The sequence below is a fragment of the Cystoisospora suis genome (genome assembly GCF_002600585.1).
Source record: "Cystoisospora suis strain Wien I chromosome Unknown contig_1785, whole genome shotgun sequence".
In the NCBI taxonomy this organism is placed as follows: domain Eukaryota; phylum Apicomplexa; class Conoidasida; order Eucoccidiorida; family Sarcocystidae; genus Cystoisospora; species Cystoisospora suis.
The window spans coordinates 23,056-35,805 of NW_027154585.1; the positions used below are offsets into that span (position 1 = coordinate 23,056).

Sequence of the window (12,750 nt, forward strand, 5' to 3'; positions counted from 1 at the left end):
TTATCGACTGTGGCGTTGGTCCCTGTATTGCCACGTGCAACTTGAGGTCTCGGTGAGAGATGGCTTGTTGCTATCAAGCTGAGGGTCGTTGCCGATGTGGCTATCTGAGGTTGTGGTGGTGTGGGCGATGGAACATGTAGAGAATTAGGACATGCAGAGTTGCCTGAAAGACCTGCCGTCTGAAAAGCAATAAGGCCACGTTGACTAGTCGCTGATACAAGACCACCCCCAGATGATGATGATGATGATAGGGCACCCCCCCCTCCTCCTGTCGCCGCTTGGGTGGCGCTACTTCCCCCCCCAGCCTGCTGTTGCTGTTGGGAACTGGCAGCTCTTGATAGATTAGGCTGTAGTAGTCCAAATGAAGCTACACTATGCTGTCTTGTCGATCCCCCCCCTCCGCCTGCTACGGTTGACGCCAAACCAGCGGGGCCCACATTGATGAGAGGGTGAACTCCACCCCCAATAGCACCTCCAGGAGGAGGAGGGACATAGCTATGAACTGTATTACTACTGATACCTCTGACGTCGTCCAGAACACCGTTATACGAGTCAGCTAGACCTCCTGAGACAATTTGAGTCGGCGTACGTGATCGAGGTAAAAATTCAATCGGTTGAAGATGATCGACTACATTGGCAAGACAATGAGTAGACCAACTACAATGCTGCGCATCAACGACTCTTAGGTTCACACGGACATTCTCGATATTCTTCTGAACTGGAGGTATATACGGTACAGCTGAATGAGGAGGGACAAGGCGTCCATTGACCGAATACCATCCACTTGAAGAGGTCACCTTATCAAGATTTCCGAGCCCAGCTGTATGTCCACCACTTCCAAGCCCTGCACGTCGCCGAGCACTCCCCCCCGAAGGGCCAACCCCTCCCCCTGCTCCTGCTGATTGGGCTGTTGTATGTGCATAACGTGTCTCGCCCCATACATTAGGATTCACCCCTGCTGCATGCTGTAACAGCGGTGGAGCGGGTAGAATCATCTGATGATGATGATGAGGAGTTTGCGCTCCTCCTCCTGGAGTTGGAGATGCATGCGGAATGACTCCCCCTCCTTCGGATCCTGTTGGGTGATTCCCGGTGCCACCACTCGTTGTAGTAGGACCTGTCGTCGTAGGGGCCCCTCCAGCAACGGCAGCAGCAGCCCCGATCGCATGAGGACCAGGGGAATAGGGTGAGTCTGTGAGAGGAGTGGGTTGCTGACCTTCATTCCCTCCTCCTGTAAGCTGTTGACGTTGTTGTCGAGAGACATCCGCAGGGAGATAAGCAAGATAATATCGCGTCATATTACAAATCTGAAATTGCGGACATGTCGGAATGGTTAGAACTAAGAATAGACCATTATAGGTATATGGCAGAGCAGGAACATCTCCAAAGAGACCTGAAACAATATTCACTTGGACAATCACAGATCGATTTCCCGCCCCTGTCGAACCTTGGAGGCCTCCTCCTCCGCCTGCTCCCACACCTGCCCCCTTTCCAGCTCCACCACCTCCACCTCCACAGGTAGTACTACTGCTACTACTACTACTACTGCTGCTACCTCCGCCCCCTACACCTCCAGTAGCAGTGGCCATCGTCGCAGTGGTAGCCTGACTACCAGGGGAATACATCAACTCGACTTGAAACGATGTGGGGACATGCGGAGGAACAAGAGAGAAAGGAAGAGACGTCAAGGTTCGAGCTGGATGTGTTAAGGTGACTTTAGATTCCATAGAATGAAAGGCCTTGGACTGACCGGGAAGGAGAACCATTTCACACAGTCGTTGTTTCACTCGGGCGCTCATGACGCCTAAGACTCCTCCTCTTGATCTAACGTCACGAACAAGTACGGGGAAAGGTAGCTGAGAAACAAATTCATATCGATTGATGAAGCTAACAATCTTGGATGTATTATAAGGAGGCTCCGCATACCGTGTACAGCATCCCATGACAATACTGGTACTTCCACTCCATAAGGTTAAGTTTCTCCCAGTGGTACTACTACTACTCCCGCCTCCTTTCTCTGCTGCTGGAGCTCCACCTGCAGCCGCGGAACGCGTGCCAGCTGGTGCAGATAAGTCGATGCCAGCTGCAGGTCCACCACCCCCTCCTCGATCTGTTTCATAGACAGATACAAGATCATCTCGATCAATTGAAGGTGGACCTTTAGGATGTCTCCCCCCCCCCACAAAACCTAAGAGCCAAGGACGATCGGTAAGATCATGCTTCTGCCTGAGGTACTCCTGCTGTTGTTGCTGCTGTTGCTGTTGACGTCGCCGCGATTTCATTCGTTCTTGTTCTTCTTCTAGAGCTCTCATGGTTTCTGTATGTCGAAGTCTTCGAATACGCGCCATCAATTTCCGACGTTTCGATTCAGGATCTTCATGAAGAGATGCCTGATCTTTGTCGACCAAAATAGCACTGCCGTCACTATCTGTACGACTTCCCCCTCGACCTCCACCAAGAAGTCCACGACCACCCCCACCTCCACGCCCCTGTCGATTTCCCTTGTGATGATCAGGCGATGAGCTCCCACGATGATCAGAAAACCAGCTCCCACTTCGATTCTCTGAGAAGCTACTTGTCCCTATTCCTCCTCCTGGGACACGACGTCTTCGTCGGCCTTTACCTCTCCACCCCCTTATACGATAGCGAATGCCTGCCCCCCGTGGATGACCTCCACCCCGTCCTCCAGGCATTCGTGCACTTCCTAAAATACTACCTTTCTTCGTCCTGGGCTTCGCGCTTCCCCCCTCTCCATCGGGATGACTCAGAAGAAGAGAATCACTCCTTGAAAAATCATCCTATAGAAACAAACAAAAACGAGAAGACACCATGGGGAAAAGGACGGAAACGAAAAGGAAGGGAAAGGCAAAAAAAAGACTCGAATGCAGTTGGGAAACTTCTCTAGCGTTCGTGCGGTGTTGGAAAATGTGAGAAAGATGATCGATCACCTTGAAGGAGCTTCTATCTATCTAGTGGCAATACAGGAAGACCTCCAAAGACAGTATACAAGATTTGGCTGGAGTGACGACTGCCATGCGCCTAGTCGGCTAAGAGATCAGGGACGCTGCCCTATCTATCTATCTATCTTTAATCTATCTATCTATCTTCAATCTATCTATCGTTCTACAGATATATATAGGTACATAATCATCAGATATACATATAGATAGACAGATACGCGTACGTCTCGTAGTCTCGACGGACGTATATGTGTATGTGGACCTGTATTAGTTTATCCAGTACATGAATACACGAAGGTTGCTGACTACAAGACTCCTTCCAAAAAGGACGATAAGGAGAATAACTTATAAAGAATATCAATTTGAAATTCCTTTCTTTCTTTCTTTGGTTTATACAGTCCCAACCAAGAACCCTGTGCTCTCCCTTCACCGTAAGAGATTGACATGCATAGAATGCTCTTCTTACCTCATCTTCATCGTCTGTGTCTCCCCGTTCATTTCTCTCATCATCATCCTCATCTTCTTCTCCACCTGTTTGTTCTTCTTCCTCCTCATCTTCGTCAGCCGAATCTGTCACAGTCCACTCAGAATTGGCGTCCGTCCCTGATTGATCGCGAACCTCAAGACCATCGACCTCTGAGCCGACACCTCCATCTAAAGGAGTTGCTTGCCCGCCTCCCCAGCTACTCGCATTCTCAGGCGGAAGGCCTAGAAGACGACGCCCTAGAGGAAGTCCAGTCTTGCTGGAGATACCAACGCCATTCTCCCCACTTCCCGTTGTCGGAGAATCTGAAGAGGGGCAACAGACAAGAGACTTTCTTAGTTCTAACGCCTTCAAGAACTAAAAGAAAGATGAAGAAGATGAAATGACATGCAAAGCACTTTCCCTTGTGAAGTAAATAAGAGCGGAGAATAGTGTGTCTATTGCGAGAAGGATGAGAAGGAGCTCAAGGCATCTTCTCACAGATCAATACGTTTCGTGCTGAGAATCGAAATGAACTTACACCACCGTCTACGTACATGATGGATGGACGATTTCCTAGGAGACCCCTGAAGACATAGAGATATGGAGTTGGAACGAAAGTGGATCGTTGTATTCTTGACGCCTCCACTTTGCCGGGGATATAGTAACTTCTTTCTACTCATATACATACGCGCTTACAAAGAAGAGAAGTAGCTCCAGCGACGTGTGTGCGTGCATCCTGTCTCCCGCCTAGTTTGGAGAAGGTGTCTCATCTTCTCTCGTTCTTCTTCTACTTACCGGCATCTTCTAGTAGAGGCCTTAGCTTTTCACCTGAGGCTCTATCTCCATCTTGTAGAGCCTTGTGATCCGGTAATGACGTTAAAGACAGAGCAGCAGCTAGTCCACGCCCTCCTCCTCCGTTCTCCAGACGCCTCTTTCCCCAGCCGAAGCGTAGACCTCTACTGCGCTTGACAGGAGTGAAGCGTAAGCTCAACGGCGGTCTGTATGAAGAGACGAGGGCAGAAGAAAGAAACAAGAGAGGATATCCAGACAGACACGGCCATCAGATCGAATTCCACTAGCTCATATAGAAAAGAACGCGTTCGAGAACAACAGCCGGCAGCACCTGTTCACCTGACAGGCCCATGCCAAGATTCCTGCATGAGTGCGGAAGAACCGCACACTCAGGATGGCTAGCTAGCTATTTCAGACTGGAGCATGTGATAGGGAGAAACCACGGGGTCTAGGAAAGAATACAGACAGTTAGAGGAAGAGATTTCAATTGAAGAGTGAGAAGAATAGGATGTGACAAGACGTGCTGAGGAAAGGGATATGAACTTCAGGTGTTTGCCATGTCTCTTCAGTGATGTGCAGCTGGTTCCTTCATGAGAGATCTATACATGCTGATTCCTTCTCCATCCAAGAGGGAGACGCCTATAAGTTTTTCTTCACTGGATCTGTCAAAGAAAATCGACTTTGAGGAAGATGAAGAGGATCAACTTGAACACATACATCAAGTGAAGGATGTGGTGGAATGCCATACAGAAACATAATATAAGAAAGAGAGAAAGATAAAGGAAGAAGGAAAAAATACACAACTTTTGAATCTCTCTCTTGATATGTGTGTACAGAGTTAAGTTTTTATGTATGTATGCCTACGTGTGCCTACTTCATGATGGACAACTTGCAGAAGCATAAGTCGAAATTACCTGGTCGTGGAGATGCCTGTAAGGTCCATACGTTTGCTGAGGGGAGTATGAAGAATCTGATTGCTAAGAGCATCGACTTTAAAGACCTTTAAGATGAGATTTTTTGCATCTTCTTCAGTTGAATAGAGACGACATTTACTAGGGACAATAAGACCATTGATAGCAAGTGTTGCGTCTGTGAGATTCTCAAAGAAATAAGGACTGAAGACGGTGACTCTTCTCCGACTGACGTCAGCCGCTATTTGCATTTGGGCATACATATCAAGACCAGCACTTCTTCCTCGGTGTTTCCTTGCTGAGAGAACCCCTAGATCCGCCATAGCTAATCTTCGCGCAGATTCAGGAAGAAGCTCTCTTAGATTCCCTCTTCGATGATAAAGAACCCGCGATACCGTCACCGTTTCTTGATGTGGTAGAAACACCGAGAATCGTGAAGATTCATACACCATCTTGGGGGATTTCGTGAACATTGCTTTCTCTCCTTTCTTGTGATATTGATAGTCTTGAAGACCTAACAGAATCTCCGAGCTTACAGCCCCCCCTTCCCCCCCTGGACCTTGGGTGGTGGATGTCTGACTTGAAGAGCTTCCTGCCCCCCCACCTCCATTCTTCTTCTTCTTCTTGTTCTCACCAAGTTTAGATATATCTGCTTTCGTCGCCATCGTAGAGGCAGTTGTGGTGGCCGTTGTATTATTATTTGTATTGGTTCCTGTTGTGGTGGGATTGGTCGTTGGGTTTGTAGAGGCAGCTGTATTCGCATGCTTCGATCGTAGGGGAGACAAAAGCATCTTCGCTTCACTAAGGAATTCGCCTGAGAGAGGTTTACTTCCAAAGATTTCAAGGGGGGCTCCATGGACAGCCACCTTCATATAGAGTCTCTGCTCGCTGACAGGGATACCCCATACTTCATGGGGTCCTATCTTGGCTTTAATCCATTTACTTCCTAAGAGTTTCATGGCATCTGTCTCTTTACCTTTACGACGGCCTTCAATCATTAATCTCCCACCTCCGCCTTTCCCACCTGCCCCAGTAAAGACATCTGTAATTTTGTGGTGCTCTTCGCCTCTCCCTTCATGTGCCCGGCTTCCTGTCGCCGTATTATGATGATCACCCCCCCCCCAAGGAAATCGATCTCTTTCTTCTTCCTGTTGTGGTAGTTGCTGACGCGGCTGCCCTTCTTCGTCGTCTTCTTGAGGAAGATACATACGATCTGCCGGATTCTCTAGTTGAGAGTGCGTTCCTGCATGCAAGAATCTTCCGTGTCCACCCCCTCCTCTACCGCCCTGGGATCTACCATCGTGAGTTCCCCCGGAAGGATTGCCTTTCAAACCAACAGCTAAAGCCCCGCTAAGACCTCCTCCTTCCCCTCCTGTTGCCGAAGCAGAAGAAGAAGGATGGGGGGGATGAGGATCTGTCTCTCCGCCACCACCACCACCACCAGCGCCATTGAACGCTCGTAACTGGCGAGGCCCAAGAGAAGAATCGAGAGAAGTACGGATCTCCCGGCGATGACCTCGGCCTTTATTCTGGCGACGATGCTGCTGGTTATTACGGACAGATAGACGGATCGAGATAGGAAAGGGAAGAGTATTCTTGATGGTCAGCATGGGTTCGATCTTCACAACATACTTGTAAGCGATTCGGTTCGTATGTTGAGATGGCACATCGGTCACATCAACGGACCCATGAAACATCAGAATACCACGCAGCTTCAATGTGAAGGATGGAAGATCTAAGCGAAGATCATCACCTGAGAGAAGAAACCCACAAGGAAAGAAAAAAGGAGACAAAACAATGGACTTTGAGAGGATCACATACAATACAACAACCCCCAGGAGGGGGAGGGGAGTAGGGGGAGGGGTGACAGGATGGAAGTATCTTCATTAGGGGCATTAGATGGGGGAATGGGCGCAGCAGAAGCTTCTTTTCCTGTTTGATGTGAATGAGAAGTCCTACACCTCCATGAAAGAAGTGAACGGACTCAACAAATGGGCGACTTCAATGAAAGGAAATCTCCCTCTATGGAAAAACGATGTCTTGAGGACCAACTCTGTTCACCGAGAATGGACACGAGGGAAGGAGGGGCAAAGCAAGAAGACTGAAGTGTACATACAAACATATACATATTGGTACATACATACCCCTCATCGTGCATGTGACTTGTTTGTCCCCCTACGAAGACTGCAGCCATACATACCTCCCTCTATATACTCAACGGTGGTTTCACTTAGCTTCCAACACTCTCACCACATACACATTCTTTCGTCTCTAACTCTCTACAAGTTTAGAAACATACTGGACGAAGAAAAGATTCTCTCGAAAGTGATGGTATCTTACCCGCATGTTTTTTATTTAGGAGTTTGTGTAATGTATAGAAAGGAACAGGAATTAAGAAGGAGCTTGGATGGACCCCCCAGGAACCATGTGATCGATGAGGATAGCCTTCTTCTTCCTCCTTCATACGCCATAGAACCTCTAAGGGTGCATCCGGTTCGACCAAAGGGACAAACCCAGGCAGTCGACCTGTCTCGAACCAGGAGAGAGGTACAGACCTCCTTGACTGAGGCATGATATCTATGTAATTCCCCAGTTCTGAAACACACAACAAAACCAAGCAAACAGACAAAAGAAGATATGTATCAAAGAAACAGATCTCTCGACCTATCTATCTATCAGCAAGAAGAATGTAACACTCACACATATGTATGTACGTACCATGCATGCATGTTTATGAATGTATGTATGTATATGTATGAATGAACTTCAAGGTGTTGTTAGGTGGTAATGTTTGGATGTATACATGCAGTATACAAATGCCTAGAGAAAGAAGGGAGAGAATGATGAGATGAGCGTCGAAAGCTTTTAGAGTCTGGTGCGTTTGCATCGATAAGAACATAAAGACGCAGGGATGTCCATTAGGGGTTTGAATGTTACAACGGCGCACGCTAGAAGTAGTACCGTCGCTTGGCTCCATACATCAAGGCCTCCTCCACGACACTCGAGTCAGTAGGAAAGGAAAAGGGTGGAAGGAGGCATGCAAGCTCGAAGGCTACAAGAAAATCTTAATTGGACCCTAAGACTGCAGAGCACAGACACCCCACACCCGTCGCTTATAAGCACAGACAACACAGTGGCACACAGACTGGTGAAAGGGCAGTCAAGAGTGATACAGAACGTTACTATGTTTCTTGCTTTTTTATCTAATCTATCTATCTAGGAGCACTATGTCGACTCCTGTGATGCAAACAAAGACAGCAGTCCTTCCCTCTTTCATCCCCAAGACTAAGAGGCCCCCCCACAGACACGTCCACTCTATCTTGGCTCCAAAGACAGACCGATTCCATCAGAAGTCGAAGTGAGTGAAGATAGGTGAATGGATGAATGTGAGCCAACTAACCTCCTCGTATCCATTCAAATCTGCCAGCCCGTCCACAGCAGGTATTTGCGACACCTTGGAGATAGGTCCGATTGCGTCCTTCATAGATCCGCAGAGGCATAGCACAGCTATTCTGGATTTGTACACAGCTGCCTACAGTTAGACTCCATACACCTCGAAGGCGATCAACAAAGGGTTCGACAAGGACTTTATATCCAGCATTCTGAAGATAGTAACATCGGCAGTTTGAATAGTCTGCATGCAGCCGGCCTAGATTACACCACCCAGGCTCGCGGCGCATGAGTTGAAGCAACTGTTCAGCAGAAGTTCTCGGGACATTTCGTCCACCTCCTTCCCCTAGACCCATCTTATCTCCGCTGACAAGGGGCATATCGTCAGCAAGAAGTTCAAGTGGGAGTTGTGTGACTCGAGTACTTCCAAAGAGTAAGAGGGATTCTTGATCTTTCAGCCATTGATTCTTTTGTCGTTTGGTTCCTAAAGACATGAGATTATCAATGAATTCTCGGACATCTTCTTCATCATTCAAATGTAAAGATGGACTTCGCATAATTCCACCCCCCCCTCCTTCATCCTGATCACTTCCTGCTCCGCCATCACCTCGTCCCCCCCGCCCTCCTTTCATGTGTTGTTGTCGAGGAAAGTACTTTCGCACCGAGAAGAAGAGAAGAGATGTTGGAGCAAGGAGCCACTGGTTGGGCATGAGTTTATGAAATCTCCACGTCTTGGTTTTATCCCGTGTTCTCTGTTTGTGCATGACAAGAATCTCCGCATGCAGGTCATTATACACCCGAAGACTATTGTGGGTCCCTAGCCATCCTTCTTCACGATCTAAGATTTCCTTTCCTGTATTGATGATATAGGAAACTAGCTGAAGTAAACCACTACTGACATCAAATGAAACACTATCAAGGGAGGAATGAATATGAAGAAAAGACCAATCTGACACTAAAGGATCGGAGTATTCTCTCTTCATGGACACCGCGGCTGTAAGAGGATGAAGGATTTCTTCTTGTGAATTACTCATCGGATCATACCCTGTGATCATCACCTCCATCTTGGCCCCAAATCTCTTCAGCGCGTTGACTCCACGAACAGGTGGATGTATATAGGCTTGGCCTTTCACCATGAGCACCCGAACTTTCATGAGGGAGCCATGTGAATCGTGGAAGTCCATCGTACATTCTCGGATGGTTAGATGGGTGTCGAGCTCGGTTTCGCCTTCGACCTTATATTCGGTAAGGGATAATAAAAAATCTAATATACGGTAAATCGGATCGTCAAACTCCACCTCAGTGGTTCCTAAGATCGCCGCTGCTGCTGCTGCCCCCCCTGTCTCCTCATGTTCATCTCGACGTCGTAGATCTCCACCTCCACCTCGTCCCTCTTGCATCACCATCATTCTCCTCGTACTCCCACTGAATCGATTATCGACATCTCCATGAAGTAAGGGTCGTCCTGCCCAGGTATAACCACTCATATCACCTCCAGGGAGGATCACTCCATACGACGGCGTAGTTAAACCTCCTCCTGGTGCCATGGCACCAGACGTAGAGGACGGAGGGACACCAGCCCCACCACCTACAGCTTGAATGTTTCCTAGACTGCCCATGCCAACCGCTTCCATTAACTTTGCAACATCATATTCTGTTTCAAGCTCATCTTCATTCTGATCGGTTGGCATGATAGTGGTCCATCCTTCATCATCTCGAACTCGACTTCCACTCGGGAAGATCGACGATGATAGCCCTCCCCCCTCACGATTTCCAACACCAACGCCTCCACCCAAACGAGGTGCTTGTTGTCCATTGCTATTATTAGCTGGAGTCGTCGCTGTCGTTGGTCGACTATCGAGATTTGCATGAGATGAAGGAGGTAGGAAACCTACCGTGACCCCCCCACCCGCTCTTTCTCCTGCTCCTCCTTGTCTCACATGGGGGGCTGCTGTCGTCGTCAGTTTTGATGTGCCGGAAGGAGAAGGTGTAGTAGTGGTTGGAGATGAAGGAGATCCGGTCGTCGCTCCCCCCCCACCTCCCGTGCCTCCTCCATCACGTGAAAGACGATCATATTCACAAGACCATTCACGGGCTGGAGTCGACGACGATCCTAGACCTCCTCCTTGGGATGGAAGGAATTGCCCAGGCTGTGTCCCATGTGTAGGAGTGACGAGCGGAACCTCCCCCCCAGCACCAAAGCCTTCTTCCATCTCCCCTAAGATAGCTGAGGGAGATCTAGACCCACTTGCTCCACTCAATAGAGAATCACCTCCTGATGAGGCTCGCTCTAGAACCTCAGGTGCCTGTGGGATGTTATGAGATTTCATTGATGGTGCAGGTGTGCGTCTCCACCTAGAAAGAAGAACAGCCACGACAGAAAACATCATACAGGCAAAGAACGTAAGAAGTAGATCGAGATTCCATGTAATGAATGAGATTTCTTGTATCATACACTCGCATACGGTCCGTGTGTTAGGAGCAACGAAGGAAGAACAGATTCACACATCACACCACCGCCATTCACGACGTCAGCATTGCTATCTATCTATGTAGCTATCGTGTGTCTCTATCATAGGATACAACCGTAGAAACGAGTCTATTCATATCACAAGCATGAGAACCTGGTCCTGTTATGCTGCTCCCTCACCGAGATGAGACAAAGAACCGCTCGTTCGGCTTCTCTCCTCTCCCCGTATCACTCTCGCCCATACCGAAGATACCAGCAGCTATGGAAGTCTCAACCCTACACGCTAAAGATGTCCTTGTCGGCGTCTCTCCCATAGAGAACTGTTTTCATTCACCAGAGAGAGTGCTATCAGAAAAAAGAAGAGGCACTCTAATCACACACGTAGACAGAGTCACCCCCATCTACTATCCCCCTTCAGACATCGTATATGAAATTTCAACTAAGACGAGCAAGTAGACAGGAAACGGGGGAGGCCGCCCCGTGATCCATCACAATGTTTCATTGCCAAGACCTACTCTAATTTCCGTAGATCTTCCGCAGTCATTGCCGTCTCCAATCGCTCCTGTGTCATGGCCGATCTGGTTGAGGGAGCCTGATTAGCTCCTCCTGTAGGTGACGACTGTGTTGGAGGCAGTTGACGGAGATTGAAGTTACCTAGCAGCCATGGATTGGCAATGATGAGGAGCTGCTCGAGAAGTTGGCCTTCCATAGTTGAATCTCCTAGGCGCACTATATAGTTTGTCACGAAACTTCCATATATATGTGGATGAAGAACCCGCGCTAGCTCTGTCTCTGCTTTGGAGGATCGACTGCGGAAACCTATCCATCCTTCATGATCCACCAGACTCCCCCCTAGAGGGGACGCCCCTAGATTATTCGATTCAAGAGATCCTTGCTGTTGTCTTAAGTAGTCAAGATCGTCTTGAAGATCAGTCATGAGACACGAAGGATCACTTAACAGTCGACCTCCCGGATGAGAAGATGTTGAAGGGGGAGGAGGCAGTGTACATCCACTCATAGCTGCATGTGCCGCCGCATCAGCCACACGCTGGACTGCAGCTGCTGCCGATGAGATCTGAGAATGAGGGACAAGTCCTTGTGCTATAGCTTTCTTCGCCTCTGCTGTCTCTAGTTCTAATCGCGCTCTCATTTCCACTAGGCCTTGGAAGATTTCAAAAGAAAAATGAACCTGCGGATCATTCACCTCAATGTTGACACGGCCTGCCGCCCCTGGAATACCTGGAAGAGAAAGAAAGAGAAACAGTAAGGAAACAGAAAGAAATTCATACACGACGCATATATACACCGAGACTTAGAGGCAGTCTATCTCCTTACAAACCGACCGTGGGGCTCTTGCCTCGTTCATTAAGGCCTTCTGTAATGAGGAGGATGAACAATAGTTGACAAGGGACGACAAAAGAGGAAAGAGCCAAGATGTACGTTGAAATACTACCAATGAAGATAGAAGGACAGGTCTCTTCATCGCCGCCATTCGGATGATACATGCTCCTATATTAGCGAAGCAACACATACCTACACATACCCAAGTTGAACATAGCTTTAACTGCGGGCTGGCGGCGTGTGTACACTCCTTGCGGCCTACAAAGCCAAACAGACGAAAGAAGTTCCATGAACGTTATATATATATATATACATAGAAGGAGAAAGAGATCCTCTTTCTGTTAGCTCCTGAGTAGAAAGATAAGACACGTAACTTGACAGCAATGAGAAGCTTCATTCGGGGGGATGTGGCCCCTTGCC

At 48.4% G+C, this 12,750-nt stretch overlaps 1 protein-coding gene across 1 annotated transcript in view; it reads right to left on the bottom strand.

Annotated features, from left to right (window-relative positions):
• CSUI_003960 (amine-terminal region of a tm vesicle-mediated sorter) overlaps positions 1 to 12,750 on the bottom strand; it is a 52,756-nt gene that overhangs the window by 9,052 nt on the left and 30,954 nt on the right. The window contains exons 11-17 of the mRNA XM_068064155.1: positions 11,505 to 12,228; positions 8,530 to 10,874; positions 7,470 to 7,724; positions 5,133 to 6,882; positions 4,222 to 4,424; positions 3,427 to 3,749; positions 35 to 2,798 (exon numbers count right to left, since the gene is read on the bottom strand). Coding sequence (XP_067923871.1) covers positions 35 to 2,798; positions 3,427 to 3,749; positions 4,222 to 4,424; positions 5,133 to 6,882; positions 7,470 to 7,724; positions 8,530 to 10,874; positions 11,505 to 12,228 — 8,364 coding nt within the window. The remainder of the gene's footprint in view (positions 1 to 34; positions 2,799 to 3,426; positions 3,750 to 4,221; positions 4,425 to 5,132; positions 6,883 to 7,469; positions 7,725 to 8,529; positions 10,875 to 11,504; positions 12,229 to 12,750) is intronic.